Source organism: Neofelis nebulosa, chromosome 6 (genome assembly GCF_028018385.1).
Source record: "Neofelis nebulosa isolate mNeoNeb1 chromosome 6, mNeoNeb1.pri, whole genome shotgun sequence".
NCBI classification, from domain to species: Eukaryota; Metazoa; Chordata; class Mammalia; order Carnivora; family Felidae; genus Neofelis; species Neofelis nebulosa.
Genome location: NC_080787.1, coordinates 153,265,875 through 153,292,362, shown reverse-complemented (window position 1 = coordinate 153,292,362; position 26,488 = coordinate 153,265,875). Strand labels below are relative to the sequence as shown.

Sequence of the window (26,488 nt, the reverse complement as noted above, 5' to 3'; positions counted from 1 at the left end):
CTGATCAAGAAAAAAATGGTTCAGACAAAAATGGTGGTTGTCAGAGCTCTACTCGGCTTTCTACGGTCGGTGAGGAACCGTGTCTCCTGGGAAGACAAAGTTTCGTCCTTCTGCCTGTCCTCTCCGGCCTCGGACTGGCCCTGGGCAGCAGGAGCGAGGAGTTTCCACGCTGCCTGTGGTCCTCGTCTCTTGGCCGCAGAGATGGACGTAGGCAAGTGGACAAGACTGTGTCTGGTGGGCGTGGGTGTCACTCATGAATCATCCCCAGTGACGAGTCCCACACGCCTGTTACGGTAAGAGCCATGGTCAGAGGTAGAAGGATTTCCAAGAAGAACCATCTCTGTGGGGACCTTGTTTTCTGACCGTATTTGGGTCGAGGCTCTGGGAGGGCCCCGGAAGCAGTTGCAGAAGCCGGTGGCCAGCCTGACCCTGACCCCCCTAGCACTTGGCCATGTTTTCCGAGTCGCCTTGGGTTGATGGGCAGGGGTCCCTTCTTTCTTTTTTTAAACTTTTTATTTGTTTTATTATTTTAGAGAGAGTGAGCAGGGGAGAGGGGCGGAGGGAGAGAGAGAATCTCAAGCAGGCTCCGCGCTTAGCAAGCAGCCACGCGCGGGGCTCGATCCCACAAACCGTGAGGTCACGACCTGAGCCGACATCAAGAGTCGGACGCCCAGCCGACTGAGCCTCCCGGGCGCCCCAGTAGGAGGCCCCTCTTATGCTCAGAATGAACGCACACGAATCCAACCTCACGCAGCGTCACCTGGGAGCATTCCGGATCTGGAAAAGGCGGTGAGAGCGGTGCGCGGAGAGTTTCCCTTCGTGTCTTTCCCCCCTTCTCCCCGCTTCTCTGCAGGTCTGTGTTCAGCAGACTGGTCACCACGAGAGAGGATTGCAGGGTCTCCTGTCTAAAATCCTGGTGCGTTTTGGCTGCTGGGGCGTAAGCAGGTGCTCGCAGCGCCCTGATGAGAAATGGGATTATTTTACGAGGTGCCTTGTGGAAGCTGCGGATACGGCAGACAGCGGCGTGTTCCCGCTAAACCTGCAGGGGCCGTCGGTTCAGCAGCTAACTGAATTTCTTCTCCCTCTTTATGTGTTTGATTTTATAACAAGGAGAGGGGCGCCTGCGTGGCTCCGGCAGCTGACAAGTGATTTGCAGTTTACTAATGCAGCGTAAGAGACGTGGACGTAACTATGTATCCAAGCAACTCGAAAGGATCTTTCTGTTTGAATTTGTAACTTGTCTTGTGGCTTCCTCCTGTACACTGGCCTCCGTTGGGGCGCCTGGGTGGCTCAGTCGGTTTAGCGTCTGACTTCAGCTCATGCTGTGATCTCGCGGTTGGTGAGTTCGAACCCCGCGTCGGGCTCTGTGCTGACAGCTCGGAGCCTGGAGCCTGCTTCGGATTCTGTGTCTCCCTCTGTGTGACCCTGCCCCGCTCCTGCTCTGGCTCTGTCTATCAAATATAAATAAATGTAGGGGTGCCTGGGTGGCTCCGTTGGTTGAGCGTCCAACTTTGGCTCAGGTCGTGATCTCGTGGTCTATGGGTTCAAGCCCCGCGTCGGGCTCTGTGCTGACAGCTTGGAGCCTGGAGCTGCTTCGGATTTTATGTCTCCCTCTCTGTCTGCCCCTCCCCTGCTCATGCTCATGCTCTGTCTCTCTCTCCCTCTCTCTCTCTCTCTCTCTCACACACAAAAATAAACATTAAGCAAATTAGAAAAAAGACACTGACCTTCGTGAACCCGGAGAGGTAGGAGGCCCTCTGTGGCAGCAGGTGCTGAGAGCAATGTCACGGCCAAGCCAGGCACACCCAACACGAGCTCCCCGCTTATGGGTCAGCACCGACAACCTGCCGTCTCCCCGGCCACCTTCCCGAGGCGACTGTTCCTTCACCGATAGCGCACTTCACAGACGGGGAAAGGAAGTCAGAAATGACGCGATTTGCTCAGTCCTGCAGCTACAGGGTGCGGCTCGGCCTTTCAGACAAGCGGATGCTCTTTATGTCCTTTTCTACACGCCAGCTCGACACCTCACCCCCTCTGCTCCAGTGTAGGCCAGCCTTCTCTAAATTGTGGTCTTGGGGGAGAAAGAAAAAGCACTATAGGCAATTATGACTGTCTTTTATGATTCCCTGGAGGTTAAATGAGGCTCTCATGTTTTATTAGGGGGCAGCTGATTTAGGACTACCCGCTGACGTGCACCGTGCCTGCCCAGGAGCTGTAGATGCGCCCTGGGACCCCGCTCTAGCAACATTAGGGGTGTTGGGGCACCCGGGTGGCTCCCTCCGTAGCGCATCTGACTCTTGATTTCCGCTCAGGTCATGATCTCACAGTGTGTGAGTTCAAGCCCCGTGTCGGGCTCTGGGCTGACAGCTCGGAGCCTGGAGCCTGCTTTGGATTCTGTGTCTCCCTCCCTCTCTCTCTCTCTCTGCCCCTCCTCTGCTCATACTCTGTCTCTCTTTCAAAAATAAATAAATAAACTTAAAAAAAAAAACCCAAAAAACACTAGTGTTATTAAAAGCATCAGAGGTGGGAGCAGCTGGGGGGACCCTGTTGGTGAGCTCCTGGCTGGAGACTCACGTAGGACCCACTGCTTGATGGAGCCCAGCCATGTGGGGGCGGTGGGGGGGGGTTCCGGGGGGGCAGCAGCCCTGGTGGCACTGAGCTGCTCCCACCCATGGTTCCCTGCTTCAGAAACACGATGTTGGAGTCTACAGATTTTTAAAAAAAATTTTTAAATATTTATTTTTGAGACAGAGAGAGACAGAGCATGAGCAGGGGAGGGGCAGAGAGAGAGGGAGACACAGAATTGGAAGCAGGCTCCAGGCTCCGAGCCATCAGCCCAGAGCCCGAGGCAGGACTTGAACTCACACACCGCGAGATCATGACCTGAGCCGAAGTTGGACGCTCAACCGACTGAGCCACCCAGGGTCCCCTGTAGTCTGCAGATTTTATGTCCTTCCACCGTCAACACCCACAGTTGCTTCTATGGGTGTTTCCAGCTGAGGAGTCCACATTCCTTTCTCGAGATGCACAGTGTTCGTGGAACACTGTGATTCTTCTGGATGTTTTTCCTTCTGGGCATTTTCCTTCCTCAGTGCACAGCGACCGTTCTTCACACCACTCCCTGCACCCCCTGTGTCGGCCAGCAGCGCGGCAGTGCCGTGGGGTTCAGAAAGGACCAGACTGGAAGCCCGTGCCTGGCACGTAGTCCCACCCTCTCCCCACTTAGCTACTTGGCAAACGTGACCTTGGTGAGACCGCGTTGCCTGCTGGGCGTCTGCGGACTGGATGCAATTGAAATCGAGATAAATGGTCAGAGCCTTCATGTACTTTGTTTTTCTTTCATACGTGTTTAGACATCTATGGACGTGCACACATAATAAGTATTTTATACGTTGATACGGTGAAGATATATTCGTTGCTGTTGGTCTCCAGATTCCTTTTGCAAAAATTTTTTTTAATTTTTTTATTTGAGAGAGAGAGAGTGTGTGTGTGAGTAGGGGAGAGGCAGAGAGAGAGAGAGAATCGCAAGCAGGCTCTACCCTCAGTGAGGAGCCTAAGTCGCGACTTGATCCCAAGACCCTGGGATCACGACCTGAGCTGAAATCAAGGGTCAGATGCTCAACCGACTGAGCCGGCCAGGTGCGCCCCACCAGATTCCTTTTACAAGCACTTCCCCTCACGTTAGTAGAAGCTGCCCATTCGTGTTGAATTCCTTTCCATTTTGCAGAGAATCACTGGTGCTTCAGCTCCCGTGCTTGGGGAGCCGGCCCCCACACGGCGGAGGGCTTCCCATCCTGACCCGTGCACCTGCTGGTTGAGCGCTAACCCTCCCGGGTTTCGCCTCCTCTCCTTCCCTGTCTGTCCCATTGTGATCCGCTGGTGCGTTTCTTGGGCCTAATGGTGCAAACACCCTAGTTCTGTGGCTCAGGGTTGGACGCCCAGTGTGACAGCGACAACTATCCCTTGAAAGCAGCGGCCAGTGAACGGCGGGAGCAGTTTTTCAAAATAACGTCTTTGAAAAAGTATTTGGGACGTGAATAAGCCGGGATTGTCATGGAGACTTCCCATGGCATGAAGTAGAAGGCAATCTCTTGCCACAGTCTCCATGACAACATTGAGTTCACGTGCTTACATATACCTGCAATTAAATTCCGTTAAGAAGGAAAGGGCCACCTCTCAAAGCCACTAGATTTACCACGACTGCTGTTTAGCTGGAGACCAGGGACCCGATCTGTTTTGCTAATGCATTTTCAAAAGCACTGAGCCTTCGATAACCACTTTTTCACCCTTCTGGGAGTTTGAGTTGTTAGGACAACTCAGAATCCTGTCACGAGCCTGGTGATTTTAGGACAGGATTATCCAGACGCTCGATTCCCCATTCTTCCCGCCCTGCGGCTTCTGTGCTCACCCACACTGCCACCAGGTGAAGACGGAGAGTGAGAATCGTCGGAGAGCACGCTGTTTTGAGTGATTCGGGCAAAATGTGTGGTGCAGAAAAGATGACATTTAAAAAAACATTTTCAGAGAGGGGGGGAGAGAGAGAGAGAGAGAGAGAGCACACACATGCGAGCGGGGGAGGGGTAGAGGGAGAGACAGAATCCCAAGCAGCCTCCTCACTGTCAGCACACAGCCAGACGCGGGGCTCGAACTCACGAATTGCAGATCACGCCCTGAGCTGAAATCAAGAGTTGAACGCTTGAGCAGCTGAGCCACCCAGGCACCCCCCAGAAAAGATGACATTTTCGGCTGAGCTCTTTCCACGTTTTCTGTGGCGTGCGGTCCCCTGGGCCCGGGGAAAGGCGGTGACCCTCGTGCCCCCTCACGGTCCACGGCCCGACCAGGCCGGGCATCTGCACGCGGACAAGCCCGCCGGGAGCTCTGCTGAACTTCTTTCTGATTTTGCCGAGTCGCTTATTGTCTGTCTCTTGGGATTCCTTCTTTTATGGAAGACCAGATAGATCCTCCCTTAGAAGTGGATGCGGAGGCCTTTAATTTTATTCCGCGTGGAAAATAAAGAAAATGTTTGTGGCTCCAGACAAGCCCGCTCTCCTCCGAAGAGCCACGACCCCAGGCGACGCTGATGTCAACTACGCTGCGAACAGCCCCCATGTGACATAAGCTTCTTTCTCAAGGGGCTGCGTGGGTTACAGACAGAGAACATAAACGGTTAATTCTCCTGCGTTTGTGATAACACTGCAACCTTAACGACCCTCCCTCCGCCAGACACAAACTCAGTAGAAAATTCTCAGTTCCAGTCAAGCCTGGATAAGATATTCTTTTGCCAGAGTGAAGGACTGTCGACATAATTGAAGTGTCCAGGCAGGACCACTGGAGCCCGGGTTTTAAGGAACATGCTTGGTATTGTCCTCCTTCGACTCAGAAGTGCCGTGGAGTAGGGCTTGCAGATGCCACGTTCTCAAAGCCCCTGCAGAGCCGCCTGCGGGACGGGACTGGGCTGCGGGTCCGTCTGCGGTGTGAGCTGCGTCCTCCGTGGTGGTGGAGACTGTTCCCAGAATGACGGCTTCTGTCTGTGAAAAGCTGTATATAGACTTTCAGATCCAGGACTTTCAAAAGGGTGAGATGTGGATTAATTTTAGGGGAAAGGAATGGCACGAGAATGTTTCTTAAGCTCCCGATGGTTTGAGAATTCAAGACTGAAACGTGCGGAGACTGTCTGGACCCAGGCAAACTAAGAGATAAGAAATTTGTCGTGAACAGGGAGAACACTCGTTTCTGTCACTTCCCCTATGTTAGTATTTTTTGCCAGCTTTCAGTAGCAAAAAGCAATAGATTTTTTAAAAGGGGCATCTTTCTCTACTGACATAATTCAGCCTATGAACAAACCATGCGTTTAAAAGATTTTTTTTAGGTTTATTTATTTTTGAGAGAGAAAGAGATGGAGACCCAGTGCAAGTGGTGGAAGGGGCTGAGAGAGAGGGAGACACAGAATCGGAATCAGGCTCCAGGCTCCGAGCTGTCCGCACAGAGCCCGACGTGGGGCTCGAACCCACGAACCGTGAGATCATGACCTGAGCCGAAGCCGGACGCTTAACCGACTGAGCCACCCAGGCGCCCCCACCTAACAAAGTCTTTTTAATAAGAAGTATGATTAATACAAATTCTGCCTTAGAATGCCCCTCGGAATGGCTAACCTGGTAATTAGTCTTTCCAAAGCTTTCTATGTGTCTTCTGAGGGGTGTGTGTGTGTGTGTGTGTGTGTGCACACGTGCACCCTTGCAAACAGGACATTTACATGGATAAATGTGTGCTAATCGGTTCTGCCTCCTGGGGGAAAGAACATACGGTATTTGTGGTCTGGAGACCGCAGAATGCATGGAAAGGGGTTTGGTTACAACAAAACGGACAGTCGTACAACTACTTTCATTTGGAAAAGACGTATCCTTCAAGATTGTGGTGTAAGGAAGGGACGGGCCGGCCACTGCTGTCCTGTGCCGCCACCTGTCATGTGTCCCGCCCCGAATCAGGGCAGGTTCTGTCCATTTTGTCTTTAGTTTCCTCTTTGTCTTTGATGCCTTCTTCCCAGGCCCTACATTTTGATAGCAGTGCATTTCCACAGCCACGTCCGTGACGGTGACTTCTGTTGTATCTGTCACCTAGAAGCGGATTGGTGGCTGGCACCTTTTCCATACTGCGGCTTCAGGCCTTCAGAGGAGGGGCCCATTCAGGTACCTACAGGAAGCTTTAGAAACTCCCAGAAGTCTCACCCAGTGTCCTCACAGGTCTGACCCTGCCCTCACTCCGTGCACACGGGTTGCATGCCCAGCCGTGGCCGAGACCAGGCTCGCGGGGAGGGACAGCCAGAAAGGGCTGCCTGTTCTCGGGAGGAGAGGGTGCTCCGTTTTCCCCAGGAGGGCAGAGCAGACTTGGTTGTTGCCCAGGCAGGCCGTACTCCAAGGTAGCCTGCAGTAGTGGGTACTTGAAGACAGCAAGTCGGTGCACACGTGTGTGCACAAGTGCCAGCACGTGCAAGTGCGTGCACACGCAAGTGTCAGTACATGTGTGCACACGCACAAGTGTTGATGTGTGTGCACGTGTGCAAGCACAAATGTCCACGTGTGACAAGTGGCAGTGTGCACGTGTGTGCACGTGTGCACGCACAAGTGTTGATGTGTGTGTGCATGTGCACGCATAAGCGTTGATGTGGATGTGTGCATGTGCACACGCCCAAGTGTTGGCGTGTGCATGTGTGTGCAAGGACAACCATCGATGTGGGTGTGTGCCACGTGCACATACACCAGTGTCAATTGCGTGCGTACATGTGCACGCACCAGTGCCGACGTGTGAGTGTGTATGCGTGTACACGCACAAGTGTTGCTGTGTGTGCACGTGTGCAAGCACAAGCATCGAGGTGTGTGTGCAGAAGCGTCTGTGCATGCGGGTGCACGCGTGCACGCACAGGTGTCGGCGTGCATGTGTGTGCGTGCGCGCGGTGGAGGCGTTCCTCCAGGGGCTCAGACCGCGGACAGGGCGGTCCTTGCCTCGTCGGGGTCCGTTTGTTCACCGAGTGCCACCTGAGACATAAGCGAGCGTGTTTCCCGCCCTCCTCCCGAGTCCCCTCCTGGTGTGACGGCGCTCCGGCCTTGGCAGGTGGGCTGGGGGAGGGGTCTCCGGCCGACCCCTGCCGGGAGTCTGACAGCCTGGAACAGCCCAGTCATCGCTGGTGAAGCACGTGGTGTTGACGGCTGGCAGGACTCAGCGGAGCGGGCTCGCGCGCCTGGGCTCGGAGACATGGACGGCCTCCAGGCGCTGCTTCTCCGCTCTCTCCTGTCGCCTGGGAGCCCGCCAGGTTCAGGTTCATCTCCGCCAGAGCCTTGCGCCTCACGGCCCGCCCGCCGCGGGCCGCAGCGCTTGGGCGGAGGACGTGGGGCTCCCGCCCCGCGCTGGGGTCTGTGCCGCTGGCGGGCAGGGGCGAGGCGGACGCCGGAGCCTTCGGGGGGGCTGGAGGGATGGCTGGCTCGCCCTGCGGGACCGGTCCCCCGGGCTTGGGGCAGAGAGGACGATGATCAGGCTGCCGCACAGGAAACTGCAGAAACTGTTTCTCAGGAAGGTAAGTGGGTGGGGGGACCTCGCCCTCGGCTGGGAGTCTCCGGGGAGGTCGCCACGGTTTTAATTTGCTGCCGGGAAATCACTGCTGTCCTAGATGTTGGGCAGCGAGCCCCAAGCTCCAAGCTGTTCCGTGGGGCAGAGTGAGATTCCGCGCCTCGCGACGCGCGCCCGGGCCGGTGTCGCAGGTCACGGGGGACACCGAGAGCAGGTCGGCAGCTCCATTTGGACTGTTGCCGTTTTCACTTGCCTGGCTTTCGAGGGGGTGTTAGAGCCCGAACGGATGCACTGTTGGCGTCCCCGGATGTATTTTCACCATCACGGAGGCCGCGTCGCTCAGTCGTCCTGCGATGTCAGAAGCAAAGGGAACGGAACGTGGCGAAGTTGACCTTTACTGAAACCCTTGCTGAAAAGGCAAAGTCGTAGGAGAGAATCGGATTTAGCAGTTTGCCCTTAAATTCTTTTTTTTTCGTTTTTAAAAAACAGCTCTACTGTTGTAAAACGCACGTAACCTAAAATTTGACCATTTAAATCGTTTTCCGGCGTCCCGTGCGGTGGCATTACGCGTGTTCCCTTTGCAGTGCAGCCGTCATCACTGTGTGTCCAGAGCACTCGCGCCTTCCCAAACTGAGACTCGGCCCGTGACACACGCCCTCCCCACTTCTCCCGCCCCCCGCGCCCCCGCTTGTAGGTGAGATAACTCTAACATGTACAGTCCTGTGCGCTGTGTCAGGTTACAAAAAGCCGGCTCAGGCAGACTGACTGTAGGCTGTCTGTTGGATTTGTTAGGGAAGTTATTTTGAATTGTTATCTCTTTTTTAAAAATGTTTATTGAGTTTTGGGAAAGAGAGAACGTGAGTGGGGGAGGGGCAGAGAGAGAGGGAGACAGAGAATCCCAAGCCGGCTCCACGCTGTCTGTGCAGAGCCCAAAGTGGGGCTCGAACCCACAAACCTTGAGACAGCACAGAGCCCCACGCGGGGCTTGAACCTGGGAACCGCGAGATCATGACCTGAGCTGAAGTCAGATGCTTAACTGACGGGACCACCCAGGTGCCCGTATTGAATCTCTTAAAAAAAATTTTTTTTTAACGTTTATTTATTTTTGAGACAGAGAGAGACAGAGCATGAACGGGGGAGGGTCAGAGAGAGAGGGAGACACAGAATCTGAAACAGGCTCCAGGCCCTGAGCGGTCAGCACAGAGCCCGACGCGGGGCTCGAACTCTCATGCCGCGAGATCATGACCTGAGCCGAAGTCGGACGCCTAACCGACTGAGCCACCCAGGCGCCCCTCTCTTTTAAAAGAGAATTATGGGGGCGCCTGGGTGGCGCAGTCGGTTAAGCGTCCGACTTCAGCCAGGTCACGATCTCGCGGTCCGTGAGTTCGAGCCCCGCGTCGGGCTCTGGGCTGATGGCTCAGAGCCTGGAGCCTGTTTCCGATTCTGTGTCTCCCTCTCTCTCTGCCCCTCCCCCGTTCATGCTCTGTCTCTCTCTGTCCCAAAAATAAATAAAAAACGTTGAAAAAATAAAAAATAAAAAAAAAATAAAAGAGAATTATGAGCTACAGGTTTGTTTGTTCGTTTTTTTAAATCACCAGCACACCAACATAAGTATGGGATTTGTGAGTCTCAATACTTTTTGAAGAAAATCTGTTTTCTTTAACTTCGTATAGCTTTTTTTTACGTTGGACAAAGTGTGTCTGTGCTTGCTATATGTAGATTTGGGGTTAATAAGTTTACTTGTAGATCTTTATACATGGAAATATTTTTTAAAGATAAATGTATGTTTCACTTGACAACCACTCCTAAAATACTGTTTTTAGTAATTTTATAAGGTGAACGAAAGCTGTTTCCTTCTACTTTGGCGGTTAAGAAAACTGAGGTGTTAAGCTCGCAAGGGGCGTGCTCACGCTGTAGGAACATATGGACAGACCTAAAGGTAGAATTTGTGCCCCTGGGGGGCGCCTGAGTGGCTCAGGCAGTTAAGCGTCAGACTCCTGATTTCGGCTCAGGTCATGATCTCGCGGTTCGTGAGATCGAGCCCCGTGTTGGACTCTGCCCGGACAGAGCGGAGCCTGCTTGGGATCCTCTCTCTCCCTCTCTTGCTGTCCCTCCCGGACTGGTGCTGTCTCTGTCTTTCTCAAGATAAATAAATAAACTTAAAAAACTGTTTCCAAACATAAGATTAAAAAATAAGTAAGTGCGTGAGGTGAAGGACTTAAGGTAGAAAAATGAATCTGAAGTGAGGCGTGAGGTTGGTCCCCCAACTGAAGTCACGAGGCACAGCGTGCTTGCAGAAGGCACGCCGTGGCCTGGATTCTGAGATTGCTGGTTCCCCGAGCAGCAGAACACATGGGGTCCGAGCCACAAGAAACAAACAAAAAGCCTAAAACCGGTTGTTCAGGTGAACACGTCTTTTTGTCCCTGAGCCCAGAGAGAGACATCCCCCCCTACCCCCACCCAGGCCTTCCTAGCGAGCCCACCGTGTGAAAAGCAGTGAACGGTAATCCCAACAGTGGCCTTCTGTTAAGTACAGGGTGTTTCTCAGTGATGTTTTTGGTGACGCCCCGAGTCGTAGGCTGGGGGGGTAAGACCACCGTACGAAGCGGAAGTCAGCCCTGTGCCGTCTGGGCGAACCGCTCTCTGAAGGTCTGACTTCACGCAGGGACACGGGAAGCCACCTGGAAGTACGCGTGGATGCGTCTCTGTAACTTTGGGGACGAATCTGTACATTTTGTTAGAATCCAGTGGCCCCGAGTTTGGGGTCCTTGGCAAGTACAGGAATGCGCATTTTTCGGTGCTGCAGGTGATGAGGAGGGGCTCATACCATTTGGGCACCGGAAAGGGTCTTAGAAACCACACCGCCCACGACTCCATTTTCTAGACAAGGAGACTGAGGGTCCGAGAAGTTGAAATGCGCCAGGTCACCCAGAGAGGGAGGGGCAGAGCTGGGCCCTTCTGAGCTCTTCCCTTTATACCGCGATGGGCACACATGTCAGGGGTCAGCACCGCCACCAGAGAACCGCGATGGTGACCCCTACCTGCCTCTCTTAACCATTCTTCATCTTCACAGTGTCTTCATTTGACACTTTGACCTGTGGGGGGCTCACCCTGGGGGCGCTGCTCCTCCCAGGGTGAGCCGGTTTCTGGAGACAGTGAACAGCTCACTCGGAGAGCACCTTTCATGGGGAAGCAACCCATCCAGAGCCACGCCCAACCCTGCCCTGTGGGGCTCTCGTGCTCTGGGCCACTGGCCCCCTACCCTGTCACCCCAGGGCAGGTCCTGACAGCTAGCCCCCCACCCTGTCACCCCAAGGCAGGCCCTGACAGCTAGCCCCCCACCCTGTCACCCCAGGGCAGGTCCTGACAGCTAGCCTCCCACCCTGTCACCCCAGGGCCGACTGAGCCACCCTGGGGGCCAAAGACAAGCGTTTTTAAAAGCAGTTCATATGGAGGGTTATTTAAAAGTCCATTAATGCGGGGCGCCTGGGTGGCGCAGTCGGTTAAGCGTCCGACTTCAGCCAGGTCACGATCTCGCGGTCCGTGAGTTCGAGCCCCGCGTCAGGCTCTGGGCTGATGGCTCGGAGCCTGGAGCCTGTTTCCGATTCTGTGTCTCCCTCTCTCTCTGCCCCTCCCCCGTTCATGCTCTGTCTCTCTCTGTCCCAAAAATAAATAAAAAATGTTAAAAAAAAAAAAAAGTCCATTAATGCAAGACATTTACTACATGGTTGTGAAAAAGTGGTTGCTGGAAAATAATGACCCACGTCAAGGAAAGAGGAGGAGAGAGGGTTGCAGAAAGTATAATTCACTAATCGTTTGCCCATTTATTGATTCTCTTCCCATTTTATCAATGAAAAATTCTGTTCGAAGGAAATTGATGATAGTGAAGCCTCACAGAAATTGAGCAGCGGGTTAAAAATGCAAGCAGCTGGAATCTGAGGAAAGAACACACACATAGTTCTTCGGATGGCCTGGCCTGGTGTCCCTGTGTGACTCCTAAGGACATCCTGTGGCTCTTAAAACCCCCTGACCTTCTCGGATCTGTGAAGGCACAGACCTGTGTTTCATTTCTGTGCTTCTAGTAAAATATTCACCCCCAACGGCACACGTTTGTTTCTGGTGATGGTGCGTGTGATTAGTGACATTGTATTTTAAGAATGGGCCGTAGCGCTGTTGGATCCAGTTTCTGTCGTGAAGGTTGTGAATGTAAAGAAAATACTGAGACGGCATCCAGTTAATATTCAAGGCTGCTTACGTGGGACAATACAACGGCGCTTTTAAGTGTGTTATTGGGTCTTTATGGAGATTGGTTTTCTGGGGTTGTGACTGAAATTTTCTTTGCAAGAGGCTTATTTGGAAGGGAAGCCAGGAAATTATGGCTGTATCTCTCTGTTCTACCCAAGGATGATGGTTCATCTGTTTTATAAATACTTGTGGAGCGTTTGCTCCAGGCTGGGTCCTGGGGGTGCAGCTGTGAGCCAGGTAGATGGGCCTGCCCTCTCCGGCTCACGGTCCGGCAGGACAGCCAGCCCTCTGCCCTTGGTGACCCACGGGCTGCAACAGGGACAGCACGGCCCCGGGGAGAGGAGCTTGTAATAACGCCACCTACAAGGGAAATGGCACCTGTGTCTGCCTTCTGCGGTGACCTCACCCACAGCACGAGCTGCTCACGGTGAACAGGCTGCCCCCCGCGCCCCCCCCCCCCGACGTGTCACAGGAGGTAGGTACAGTCAGGGCTGAAGGTGTCGGGCTCCCAGCAGGATGCATAAGACTCGCTGCAAGGGCTGGGGACAGGGCCGTGGTGACCACGTAGGTAAAACCTCGCCAGGAGTGTCCAACCTCCTGGTCCAGGTTTCACCAGGAGATGAGCCACCAGGAACACAAAACCGTGGGGTGGTGGCAGCAGGGAGACCTAGCAGGTGAGCAGGGATATAGGAGCTGGTACAGCAGGGTTCAAACCCGTGTCACGCTGTGACACGTAACTGCTCCGTAGGCTGTCTCTGCCTGAGAAGGCCGGGAGCGCCCAAGGCAGGGATCCCCAAGACCTAGAACCTTCCTCTAAAGGAATCATTCTGTGGGAACCTCCTCACGAGCACGGACCGAGTACGGACCGATCATCCTCGAGTTGACTTTAAGTAACAGCCCCTCAAGACCGTTCGCCAGTGTCGTCTTTTGAAGGGACCGGCTCCTTACGGTTTTACTATCTAATGCATAGTGTAAACCCTCTTTCTCTCTCAAGATTTCTTTCAGTTTATTCTAAATTATCCCTCGAAACTAACACGTGTCCCCAGTTCTAGAATCTGAAGCTTTGTAACGAGTCCGCGCTCTGGATTTCCTCACAACCGCCGTGGGCTGAGCTCAGGCTTCTCTGGAGCCCGTCCTTTCCGTGTGACGTTCCCACCAGGTTAGCCTGGCCTCGCGGCCCCTTCCGGAGGATGAGGCCGGAATGAATTACATTTATTAGACACAGGTATTTAAAATAATAGACACTGATTTTACATAATTTCGCATAAGTACACGCGAGCCGTGGATGCATTTTTAGAGCAAGATTTTTTAAAATATCAAACTGAGGTATACAGAGTAAGCCCCCTTTTGATCAGACAGGAAGTGATAAATCAGTCTTCACGGATCCAGCCTGGTTAGGCTTCTCTGTGCTTCAGGATCTTTTTCTCACGGGAAGACTGGCTTCTGCTTTTCAGGATTTTCTTTGCCCCACAGCCTTTGACTGTGAACAGTCAGGAAGAATATTCTGTTTGTGGGTTTCCAGGAGTCTGTGCATCTTTTTGGCTTTGCATCAGATCCCCGATTGCCTAAGCGTTAGAATCCGCTGGTGATGCAAAGTCCAATCCAACTGGCTTGAACCAAAAAAAAAAAACAAGAAAAGGAAATTTGTGGGGCTCGCAAACTGGAAACTCGAGAACACCGTGATTCTGAGCTCAGACACACACGCTTCCGTCCAGGCTCCTTCCCGGGCCCTGAGTGGTGGCCCCAATCCAGTTTCAGGTCACCATACACCCAGTCGGGCAGGAGAGAGGGTCCTTGCCCCCACCTGCCCTGTCATCTGTCTGTGTCCCCGGGGGCGGGTTGGGGTGGATGGATTCTCCCTGTAGACAGGCACGTGTCAGGCAGGCCTGTACTGTCTGCAGCCCCCCCCCCCCCCCCCCCCCCGCTGAGGGTTCCAGCAGCTGCTCAGCCGTTTCTGGAGCAGGACAGACTGCCCCCCGAACCTGCAGAAATCCTCCCTGTGACCAGCGTGTGGATGCGGGAGGGGGGTGCGGGGTCCCCGTGCGGTTCCCGTCCCTGGAATTCATCGCATGCCTTGGCCTGCCAGGCCCTCCCGAATCACCAGAAGGTGCCGGTCTTCCCACACGCCCTGGAGAACAAACAGGCAGGTTGAAGTCACATCTGTCGGGTTTCCAGGAAACAGCACGGGGCTAACAAACCCCGCTGAGGGGCAGAAATAATGCTGTGCTGTGTCATTTCTCTGCTGTGGCCTCGCTGACCTGGAAAGGCTGCCGGGCCCGGTGGCTACAGGGGCACAGGTGAAAGGGGTGTGCCCTGTGACTTGCTGGGCTGTGGGGCACGGGCCAGGGCCGCCCTCACCGAAGGGCGTGTCACACTGGGAGTGCGGCCGGCTGGGGCCTCACCTCCTTTTAGGCAAATGGAATCTGTCCCTTGCAGAGCTGGGCCTTTCTCTGTGTGATCGTATGCCACATGGCGGGAGGGCGACCTCAGCCCTCGGGAAGGTCCCTCCGCTTCCAAGGGGAGAGCTTGGGTTTATGGAATTTCCAGCTTCTGGTGCTTCGCACCAAGTCACAACCCGAGTCACAGGGTGGCTGGACACGGGCCGCATCGCCCTCCTTCCTGAGGGCCAGGGGTCAGGCTTTCCCGGCAAGGCGCTGGTGAGCGACGCTGTTCTTTATGCCCGAGGGATGCACCCAGTGGCTGTCCTCGGGCACTGACTGGCTAGGTCTCTGGGGAGATGACCGTGTGCTCCTGGGGACAACGGCGGGACAGAGAAAAGAGGCAGCAGGAGGACATGCCGGGAGGGTAGGGCCCTGGTGAAGCAGAAGGAAGGCACTGGGTGTCTGGGGAAGAGGAAGGAAGGGCCTGTGTGGGGCTCGGGCAGGGGGTCGCAGGTGTGTGTGTGTGTGTGTGTGTGTGTGTGTGTGCGCGCGCGCGCACGTGGGGAGGGGGACATGGGGCCTCAGAGTCCACGATGAGGGCTCGGTGAGTCCCAGGCCGCGTTAACCTGCCAGGAAACAGGCTGCAGAGGAGTCGGGGCGGGCAGGCAGCCGGCTGGAGGCCTGTGTGCCCAGTGCACAAATGTCACAGGAGCCTGGGAAAGTCGGGGTAGGTGGAACCAGGATCCGTAGGGGAAGAGAGCCGGGGAGGGGATGCCCTGTGCCCCAGCACCTCTGATGGCGCCGGGCGGGTCCCCCTGCTCTGCCCCAGCCCCCCGTGCTGCTTTCGACTGCACCTGCACCTCTTCCCCCCGCCTGTTTCTTCCACGAACGTTCCACCTGTCCCAGCTGCCTTTACCTGCACAGGTAGCAGGTGGGAGGCCAGAGCTGCTGGGAGCACAGAGCCGGAGGAGGCTCGCGGCAGGTCGGGCAGCAGCTGGGAGTCCGCAGTCACCAGCCACATGGCCGGGTGCTTTGTCTGTCACCTTCTCGGGCAGAGGTCCCTGCCCCCTGGTGTCATGCATGCAAGGGGCCTGGCACTTTCTGGCAGAAATGCTGTGGGAATGTAAGCCATCGTTAGCCTTTTCTGTGCTCGGGACGGGGCCAGTACCGAGGGCGTAGGGGTGACACAGCGGGAAAGCTTGAAGGCCAGCCGGGCTCGCTCGCGGGACCGGAGGCCTTACTGCTGAGGCTTCCTTCACGGGGCATCACTGTCCACCTAGCTTTTCGTCTGTGTCTGCGTTAGCTCAGGGCTCCTGCCCTGCCCACCCGGGCCTCGCTCTCCCCTGGACGGAAAGCCGTGTGTCCGGTTCCCTGCCTGTCTCTAAGGATAGTTCCCGCACCGATGAGCGTCCACAGGTCACGGCAGCCCCCGACGTTTCATCCGCCTCTGCCTTTTCCCATCGGCCACACTCCGGAGGTCCCTGCGTCAGGCACCGGGGCTCCCTCTTGCTTGGGGGGCGGGCTGTCTTCAAGGTCGCCCCGCGGAGGCAGGGCTGTTCCGCCCTTGGTGCGATCACTTGTGCTTGAAGCAAAGAATCCCGGCGAGGTGGGACCCTAACCTCAGAGGCAGCGCGAGCTCGCCCCAGGGTGTGCCTGCTGGCACGTCTTCGTGCACAGGTATGTCACTTCGAGAGATGGTTTGCTGAGTGTAAGGGCGCCCAGGGTCCCGGGGACGGGTGTCAGCAGGAGCTGTTGTAGGGCGTCCTCAGCGGGCACAGGCGTGAACCCGACGGCCACCGACCTCGTGGGACTGCGGTGGAGTGCTCGGAACGGCCTTGGATCAGGCAGCGTCGGCTGTGGGTACCCCAGACCTAAACGGGGCTTGGGCTCGGAGGGCCAGTTTGCGTGTGGTCGCACAAACGGCAGGTCCCCGAACTCTGAGGAGAGCCCCTGCCCAGACCGAGGACCCTCGTGTCCTGCGGCCGCCCCTCCTGCTGTCCCGCTCGCGTTCGGAGCTATGTGTGCTCGGAGATCGCTGGGCTCCTTGCCAGAACGACCATCTACAGAAAGTTGTAGGGCCAGAGTCAGCAGGGCAGGAAGAGGGAGCGTCAACGGCCACGGCATGGACAATCTAGAGGCCGAGGCAGACCGCCAGCTATGGCTCGAGGGGCTCAGGGCTGGCGGCAATGCACCGTGCCAGGTTGAGTTCTGCACCTCCCGGGCAGTCCTGGCGGTGCCTTCAACGTGCCCTTTGACCTGGCGGCTGTCTTCAAATTAGTTTCTCTTTCCTGAGCCACGGGCTGTCGGAAGACGAGGGATAACTCCGCGACTGAAACAGCGACACGCGGCAGTGTTTCTGGCTGGTCTGAAGTCGCCTGGGCGTGGGCTACAGGCTGTGGGGCTGCGGTGGACACAGTGTCACCCCCAGAGCTGCAGACGTGTGTCCCATGTTCCTGCTGGGGTGCTGCCCTTGTCCCCCCTACTCTCTGAACGAACGCTGGGTAGAACCAGCGTTTGGATCCAGTCCTCATGTCCCCAAAATTCACATGTCCGAGTCCAACCCCCAGGACCTCAAAGAGTGACTGTATTTGGAGACAGGTTTTTACTTTTTACTCTTTAAAAAAAATTTTTTTTAATATTTGTTTATTTTTGAGAGGGGAGGAGAGGCAGAGAGAGAGACACACAGAATCCGAAGCAGGATCCAGGCTCTGAGCTGTCAGCACAGGACCCGACGCAGGGCTCGAACTCACAGACTGTGAGATCATGACCTGAGCCGAAGCCGGAGGCTCAACCGACTGAGCCACCCGGGTTCCCCAATTTTTTACTCTTTTAAGTTTATTTATTTATTTTGAAGAGAGCAAGGGAGTGCCTACAAGCAGGGGAGGGGCAGAGAGAGGAGAGAGAGAATCCCAAGCAGGCTCTGCACTGTCAGGACAGAGCCTGATGTGGGGTTCAATCCCGGGAACTGTGAGATCACGACTGAAGCTGAAATCAAGAGTCGGACACTTAATCGACTGAGCTACTCAGGTGCCTCTGGAGACAGGGCCTTTAAAAAGGGGATTAGATGGGGGGGCGCCTGGGTGGCTCAGTGGATTGAGCGTCCGACTTCGGCTCAGGCCGTGATCTCACAGTTCGTGGATTTGAGCCTCACGTCAGTCTCGTGCTGACAGCTCGGAGCCTGGAGCCTGCTTCGGATTCTGTGTCTCCCTCTCTCTCTGCCTTTCCCCTCCTTGTGCTCTGTCTCTCTCTCTCTCTCTCAAAAATAAATAAACGTTAAAAAAAACTTTAAATAGGGGATTAGATGAAAATGATGTCCTTAGGGTGGGCCTTAACCCTCTCTAACTGGGGTCCCTGTAAGAAGAGGAGACCAGGACACAGACAAGCACCAAGAGACCACCATGTGGGGGCACAGGAGAAGCCAAAGCGGAGGCCTTGGAAGGGGGCGGCCCCGCGGACGCCGGACCTGAGACGTGGCCACCAGAACCGCGGGAGAGCGACGTCTGTCGGTAGCTGTCTCGTCCGCAGCATTTGTTACGCAGCACTGGCTGACACCCGGGGAGGGGCACTCAGGAGGAAGACAGCGAACCAGTGCCCTTCCCGGCATGCCCGGCTGGAGATTTGGGAGCAGCTGCCTCCACGTCTCCTGGAGCTGCCGTACAGGTTCCTGTCACCGGCTGAATCTGGTGACAGCTTCCTTATCCTTCTGAAACTTGGGGACAGAGCACGGCCAGTGGGGACGCGCAGAATGAATAAAGAGCTGCCTCCCAGGTGTTGCGGCCTCACCCCGAGGACACATAGCCATGTCTGAGCCGCTCTGGGCTTTGCTTCTCCTCACTGGGTTCTGTTGTCCCCCTGGCACGCACCTGCCTGCCCTCGGGCCCTCTGCCCGTGACCACAGTGGGGAGGGCCCGGCACTGTTGATTCTCCGGCTTGTCGCCATAGAGGCCGCGCTTTGGGAGAAGGAAAGTGCCCCCCGGGATCCCAGTTACGCCAGGGCCCTCCCCCAGTCTGCACGCTCCTCTCCCAGGCCCGTGGCTGTGCTCTAGCTACGGTGGCCGAGCCTCCGTGCGCCCACATTGGTGGCCACCATGGCCCACGACCAGCCGGCGGTGAGGCAGGCCAGGGGGTGCCCGTGCGCTGAGACCCTGGCCTCCCTGGTGGAGGGTGAGGGTCCCTGCTGCCGGCCTCAGGAAGTCACCGCGTCTGCAGAGTGGGGCGTCCTCAGAGACTTGACCAGGAGAGTGCAGGTTGGTGGACCCCGTTTGGCGAGTGTTTTGCGGGCAGCGCGGCTTCCTGGACGTAGGATCGCGGGAGCACTGTGTGGAAGTCCGGGTGCCCCCGGGACGAACAGGCACGTGGGTGTGCGACCGCCCTGAGGTCTTTGTGTCCCGGTGCCGACACTGAGGGTGGGGGCGACGACGCCTTCTGTATCTGGTGGCACCAGCCGCTGGGGCAAGAAGGAAAATACTCACACTCGAATGTCTCGCCAAACCTCCCCTTTTGCCACTCTCCTTGAGGAGGGCCCTGAAGGGAGGCGGGGCTGTGCGCTGACCGGGGGCCCAAGTCCTGCCTGATGTAGGCTGGTTTGTCGCTTGGGTCACGTGGGTGGGAAAGGTAGCGGGGAGAAGGAAGGGAAGCCCCCGCAGCATCCATGTGCAGAGGACAGCACACACGCTGGCTGTGTGAACAGAACTGCGCACTCCCGTGTGTGTCCCGGTGTAATCGGGGCTCCCCTGGGGGGCAGGGGAGGCTAACGAGCTCCCTGCAGAGTAAGCAGCTGAGTTGTTATAGCAGCGCAGCCCCCCCCCCCCACCCCCCGGATGTTCAGCTATGTGCGGAGTCGCACGTCTGCCCTACTTTATATTGCACACTCGTGGAGAAGGGTGACGTGGCCGAGCAGCCGGGGTCCGGAATACGCTGGGATTCAGGCGTGTTCGCTGTGCCGGCCAGGCACCCGGGGCCTGTTGTCTGTCCAGGGCGCTGTCCGGCAGCACGTCCTCCCCCCTCGGCCACGGAGTCCTCCTCGCCTGAGACCCCGTGGAGTTCGCTTGCACGGGCCGCCTCCCTCGTGGCCGTGGCCGTGTCCTCGCAGGGAGAGCACAAACCACGAGGCTTCCCGGGTGAACCCTCAGCCCCATCACAGGAGTGCGTCGCTAGAGAAACATGCAGACATACAGCAGTGGCAGTGGAATGGATCTTTCTCGTCCTCTTTTTATAACTGCTTTTGGGGAAATACACGAGCTTTTTTCATACCGGTTCTTTAGCTCCGCATAAACACCAGAAGCGCTCTGGCTGTCTTCTGGGCGGATGGTGTGGCCTCATTCCCGTGCTTTCGGGCTGACTGACTCCTGCTTCATTCTGGAACTATCTCATCGTGTTGGGGCCCGCGTGTGTGTCCGGCCCCTCGGTGTGACATCCCCTGGGGCTTGTGCAGCAGTCGACATGATCGTGACAAAGCCCCCTCCACACGGAGCTTACGTTTTCTCACAGTTAGATAAGCCCTGTGAGTGGCGAGAACGTGTATGTGTGGGGCGGGGATAAGTGCCACGGCAGGAAGGGACCAGAGCGCCGGGAAGGGGGGTGAAGGGGGGCAACGCTTCCCCATCAGGTGCTGCTGGCCAGCACCCTCCCCCGCGAGCACCCGCAGACCCCAGGGTCGGTCAGGGCGGGTTGGGTTCGCCTGATCCTTGTGGGCACACTCGGGGCGTGTGTGAGCGGTTCACCGGTCACCAGCACGTTATTAGTAAGCCGAGGATTCTAATCACCCTCGTTGGATTCCGTGGTGCTAGTTGGGGGCTAACTTCTCCACCCGAGTGCAGCTTGGAATTACGTGTTTTCCGTTTCCGGTTGGAAAGAATTAAAGTTAGGAAAGTGCGAGAGAGGATCTGACGTTCAACATGCAACATTCAGACACAGCCCTCGCGTGTGCACCGTGTCACAGCACCATTGGCACCTCGGCTTCAGGTCGCGTTGAAATCGAGCGGCGGTTCCCTTTGCCAACCTCAAGCCCCCGTCACCTGCCGCCAGCTTGAACTTGGGGTGTGATCGTCCCCCGTGACCGTGGGGCCGCTTGACCTGAGGCTGTTGTTTCTGTCACAAGCGCCCTCTGTGCTTTATGGAATTCGCCGTGTCTGAGCCGTGCTGTTTCAGTCACCTGACCCAGGTACGCGGGAAACCTCGGCACGCGGAGCCGATGGCTTCCCGGTCTGGTCCAAATGGCAGAACCCGGGGTCTTTCACAAATAATTGGGGTTATACCTGTGACCTAACAGTTGTGTTCAAGTAGTTCATTTGGGGATCCTTAAACCTAGTGGATTTCTTGCAGTTCCCACTTGTAAGTTGATCTGCTTCAAGTTTTCGCATTGTAGCTTGAAGTGACTTACAGATTTAGAACTGTTTAAATATGGAACGGCACCGTGCAGAATATCAAGGAAAAGAGGAAACGTTCAAATCGTTGAAGACGTGAGTTTAGACAAGTTCAATGTGAATGACTCACTGCAGATGCTAAGCTTGTCATGCGTTTTATAAATATCTGCTAACTCTTGTAAATTTTATTTCTAACGTTAGGGTGTTTTCCCCTCCTCTCTGCTTAAAAAATAGCTCTTCATTTTTTTCTACAGTCTCCACTGTATTTGTGTGAGTCTGTTCACATTTCCAAACCTGTGTGTGTTTTTGCAAAACTCGTCCTGCAAACATACAAATCGACGTGTCTGGGCTCCACACACCTGTTGTGTGAGGCTCGGAAACGTCTCCTGAGAACCACTGGCTGGAAGGAGACGGTAACTTCTAATGCCTTTGGATATTTTCTTGGTGGTGGATTCCACTGCCGGAATCAAACAGTTCTCCACCAGGACGTTCCTTTTGAAACTCCACGGGTGGGTGCCTCGTGCGTTCTGTGTGAAAGTTTGGTATCTTTGCAGCAGATCTCATTGTATCCAATGACGCAGATTTTTTTTTTAATGTTTATTTATTTTTGAGAGAGAGAGAGGGAGACAGAGTGTGAGTTGGGGGGGGGTGCTTGGGAGCAGAGAGAGAGGGAGACGCAGAATCCGAAGTGGGCTCCAGGCTCCGAGCTGTCAGCACAGAGCCCGACGCGGGGCTCGAACCCACAGACCGTGAGATCATGATGTGAGCCGAAGTCAGACGCTTAACCGACTGAGCCACCCAGGCGCCCCCTGATTTTTTTTTTTAACCCAAGGAAGTCACATATTCTTCACCTGTAAAATGGCACCAGTACCGGTAACTACTTCTAGGGCTTATAGGGACGATGGAATTAATTAGTGAAGCTTGAAAAACAAATATGCCAAGTTGTCAGGCAGCCCCTGTCTCCAAAGCACCACGAAAGACCTCACACTTGCTGTGGGTGCTGGTCTCTAACCACGGGGGGGTCCCTGTGTGTCTAAGGGCTGTCTTAGAGTTCACACTGCTTTGCTCTTAAATGACCTCGGCATCTGGCCTCTCCTTGCTCCCTCCTCAGTCCTCCTCCAAAGCCAGGGTTCCCTCACTCTGTGCCCTGCTGTCTTCTAGCAGGAAGTAATGCAAGGTATGTGCCTGCGGGGTTGACCTAGGGAATTTGCTGGAAGGGTTTCTAAAATGTGGCTGGACTTCCTCCCAAAACAGTGGCTTTTAAGATTGTTGAGTTATAACTTCTCTTTCTGTCATTTTATTTATAATACATCGACTCTTGCGATGACTAAACATAAACTGTAAGTAACCTAAGTATACATTAATGCGGGATTGGAATATTCAACAATAAAATAGACATTCAAACGTTAATTGATAAGGAAAAAAGTCCACGTATGAAATGCAAACAGTAAAGTATGAGACAGGGAGTTGGCAAAAGTTGTATTTTAATTAAAGGGGCGGGTGCCTTGGGGGTCTCAGTCAGTTGAGCGTCCGATTTCGGCTCAGGTCACGATCTCGTGGCCCGTGAGTTCGAGCCCCGGGTCGGGCTCTGTGCTGACAGCTCAGAGCCTGGAGCCTGCTTCGGATTCTGTGTCTCTCTCTCTCTCTCTCCCCCTCCCCGCTCATGCTGCGTCTCTCTCAAAAATAAAAAAACATTGATTAAAAATAAGTGTTATGTATGCCTAAAATTCCAGGACATAAAAGACAATGTCAAAAGTGACCTCTCTATGAGCGATGGCTTTACGGACTATTTTTATTTTACTTCATACACTTTTCTGTATTTTTAAATTCTTTTTAGTGAGAAATAGTGGGTTTTTTTCATAATCAGAAAAATGAGGTTATTTCTGTTCACGACAAAATATACAACTATTGTATATCAAAGGAGATTTGAGGTTAATTTGGGGGTTCGTCCAACTAGGAATATACTATATTTCTTGTGACTCTATTTGTGCTATGCCCGCCCCCCTCCCCCCCTCCTCCCCCGACCTAAATTTTCCGAGAATAGAGGCACGTCTTTTTATCTCTAAGTCGAATCAGCTCTTACGGTGCGCATCAGCTCGCTGGGGCTAGAGGGGTGCTGTGATCGACGCCCTCGGGTAGCTCATCCTCTAGCCAGGGCCAGTGGCCCCGAAAACTTAGCGGTAGAGCGGAAAGGGTAAGTACAGGGTGGCAGGAGACAGACACACTTGTGCGAAAGTACAGAGGAAGGATCGCCACTTCTAGGCGGGGGGTGGAAGGTCAGGACATTTCCAGGGCCGGGTGGTCTTTGGACAATATGATGAAAGATGGGTGTATTCACTTCCTTTGCCGTGTAACGCATTTTTCTGAAACTGGTGTAAAATGAGGCACACCTGTTCTCTCGAAGCTTCTGTGGGCCAGGAATCTGGATCCCAATCTCTAAAGACTCAGCTGGGGAAGGACCTACTTCCGGCCTCACTTGGCTGCGGGCCGTTAGACCACAGGCCCCCGTTCCTTCTCGCTGTTAGCTGGAGCCCGCCCTCCGTGCCTTGACATCCAAGCGTCCCCAACACAGCAGCTTGCTCTGTCAGAGCACCCAAGCAGAGGAGGCCATAGATGGCTAGCGAGACGGAAGGCAGTCTCTTGTCACCTCATTGCAGAAGTGACACGCGATCATTGTTGCCATATCCTGTGGGTCTGAAGCAAGACACTAGGTCCAGCTCGCACTCATGGAGACGGGTGGCGCAAGGGGACAGATGTCCGGAGGTGTGTTCGCTGAGGGCCACCTCAAGGGCTGCCTGCCACACGGGGGGTTGCCGTGTAGATGTGGGGGTGGGGGCGGGGACCCAGGAGTAGCTGAGCAAAAGCAAGAAATGGGGAGTCCTAATTTTAGAAATGTGACCCTCCTCCCAGTCTGTGCCAAGAAAGGACATCCCTTTTTAGCACCTTGTTTTTCCTTCCTCAGGAGGTGTAAGGACAGATTTTTCTCTATTCTTTGCCCCATTCTCCAGATGTCGGGGACTAATGCTGAGCTTCTGGTAATATTTAAAGTCATAGGAGCACAGCCTCTCTGCCCCGAGACGCTGCGGGGAGCTTTCCAGGCCCAGACACAGCATCTTCCAAGCTCACAACTGTGAGTGAGTCCTTTACATCAGGACTCAGACCAGGGACCCGACGCAGGGGACGAGCCTGGCGTCCACCTGTGTGGCTGGGACTCAGTGTCCCCTCACTCAGTGTCTGTCTCTGCAACTTTAAAGGAGTCAACGTTTTCTATGTGAGAAAGCCCACTCCGCTTTTCAATGGATAATTTGCAGAGAGGAAGTCTGGAATTCTCTTGAATACCGGTGGTGCACGCGGCTTCTATGCAGGGTCCTCACTGCCTGCAGGATGCTGATTATAAGGTCTGAGGTCTGAGTCATCTCACAAGGCATCTGGAGACACGCACCGAGGAATCTAAGGGGTAATTAAGCACTTTGCGGAGTAAAGAGCAAACTGCAGGTACCTACCAATTATTACACCCGGCTGTGGCGGGCGGGGGTGAAGGGTCACGGTCGAGCGTGGTTTATTAGGTAATGAGAGGCTGACAGCTTTGAAGGTCTGTTTGTTCCTACATAATTATATACAAGGGCAGCCCAGCTTTGTAGATGAAGCACAGTGTGAACACTATTCAGCAAGTGAGAGGAAATGACCTGAAAATTTTGTATCTTCTAGGGATTTCTAGAACCTTCCTTCACATAAGCGGCAAGGAATGTCACACCTTTATGGGTATTCGTCCTTTCTCCCGTGTGAACATATGCAGGTCTGTGAGCCCTTCCCGCTTCCAACCAAGCTGACCATCCACAGAAGGTGTGCAGGGATTGGAGGGCCGGTAGGGGGTGAACCCGGTCAGCCTCGGAGAAACAAGGCTGCTGGTTTTCTTAAGTTTATCTTATTTTTTATTTTTTAAAACTTACATCCAAATTAGTTAGCATATAGTGCAACAATGATTTCAGGAGTAGGGTCCTTAGTGCCCTTCCCCCATTTAGCCCATCCCCCCTCCCGCAACCCCTCCCATTACCCTCAGTTTGTTCTCTAGATTTAAGAGTCAAAAATACGGAAGCTTCACGAATTTGCGCGTCATCCTTGTGCAGGGACCATGCTAATCTCCTCTGTATCGTTCCAATTTTAGTATAGGTGCTGACAAAGAGCAGAACAAGGCTGCTATTTTGACAGGATAAACAATGGACGGTATTTTAGAGCTTTTAGGGTTTTGTGGATCTTGGAGTGGATTTTTTTGTGGCCAGGAGAAATTTCTGAGTGGTCTTGACCTCCTCCACCACCGGCAACCTTGATGTCGGATAAATCTTGGGTACATTTTGCTGGAGAAATGGAAAGAAATTCGGGGAAAAGAACAGGGAAAACGTCACAGAGGCCAGCGGGGGGCAGACGTCACATTCTAACGTGCTAGCCACCCGGGGGTGGTGTGCAAGCAGCTCCCAGGTACCACGTGCTCTTACCACGCGGGTCGATTTCACGGGACTCTAGAAAATCTCAACAGGGGCTTCGTAGTAGCATTCAGGAAACAGGACAGAATGACTCGGTGGGCCGGATGTGTTTTGGGACAAGGGACCTCAGCTCTGCCTTGGAAGATGCGAAGCACGAATGCCTTCTGCTCTGTGAGCCTCGAGAATTTTCCAAGGGAAGAACAGAGATGAGATCACACACGTAGATCCAATTCCCAAACGATTTGCCTGTGTTCGGTCTTCATTCAGAGATAAGCAGCTGGAAGATGGAGGGTTCGGTGTCTGCTGATGAGTCTGACAGTTGGAGAGCGTTTTACCATGAACTTTACTGTTTGGGAACCTGCATAACACGTTGTTGTTGTCGTTGTTTTTAAGTTTATTTGTTTTGGAGAGAGACGGCGCAAGTGCGGGAGGGGCAGAGAGAGGAAGAGAGAAAATCCCACGCAGGCTCCGCGCTGTCTGCACAGAGCCCGACGGGGGGGCTCGAACTCACAAACCGTGAGACCATGACCTGAGCTGACGTCGGACACTTAGCTGAGAGAGACCCCATGACGTGTTTTTAACAAAACCGTCAGTACGTTGTTCAGCCGGATCCAGCGTGTGTGCGTAAATCAGACACGTCTCTGCTTCTGTCCCCCTGAGCTTTCCGGAGCGCTCAGATGTAGCCTTAGCTCATCGACGGTGGCGTTTCATCAACTCTCTGACCTGTAGACATTCACAGCGTCTTGGTCCTATTGTTAGTTTGCTTTGCAAATCATTGCCATAAATGCATTTCCTCTGTGCGCCTATGGCGCGTCCCTGGAAGCCGGGCTGCTGGAGAAGGAAGAACTATCATTTCCAGCTTCGCTTCTGCCGCCGAAGCGTCTCCCAGGCGAATAAGTGACTTCTCAGCGCTCTTTCGGGTTTGCTGGGAATTTAGTCCGAGATTGTCTTACTG

General features: G+C 54.6%; 1 protein-coding gene, 1 long non-coding RNA gene and 1 other non-coding gene across 6 annotated transcripts in view; 2 read left to right on the top strand and 1 right to left on the bottom strand.

Annotated features, from left to right (window-relative positions):
• The window catches only part of RPS6KA2 (ribosomal protein S6 kinase A2), a 354,515-nt gene that overhangs the window by 57,570 nt on the left and 270,457 nt on the right, over positions 1–26,488 (top strand). Inside the window, exon 1 of one of the 4 annotated variants that reach the window (XM_058735875.1) lies at positions 7,254–8,068. The exons of the other annotated variants lie outside the window; for them this stretch is intronic. Within the exon in view, the coding sequence (XP_058591858.1) occupies positions 8,021–8,068 (48 nt within the window). The 5' untranslated portion in view covers positions 7,254–8,020. Of the gene's footprint in view, positions 1–7,253; positions 8,069–26,488 lie in introns of those variants that run through there. 4 annotated transcript variants of the gene reach the window in all.
• Positions 11,762–17,935, top strand: LOC131515175 (uncharacterized). Its single transcript, XR_009263493.1, has 2 exons — positions 11,762–12,912; positions 13,240–17,935. It is a non-coding gene; the product is annotated as an uncharacterized LOC131515175 (long non-coding RNA).
• On the bottom strand, positions 25,135–25,239 carry LOC131515539 (U6 spliceosomal RNA). The gene has a single exon (XR_009263610.1). It is a non-coding gene; the product is annotated as a U6 spliceosomal RNA (small nuclear RNA).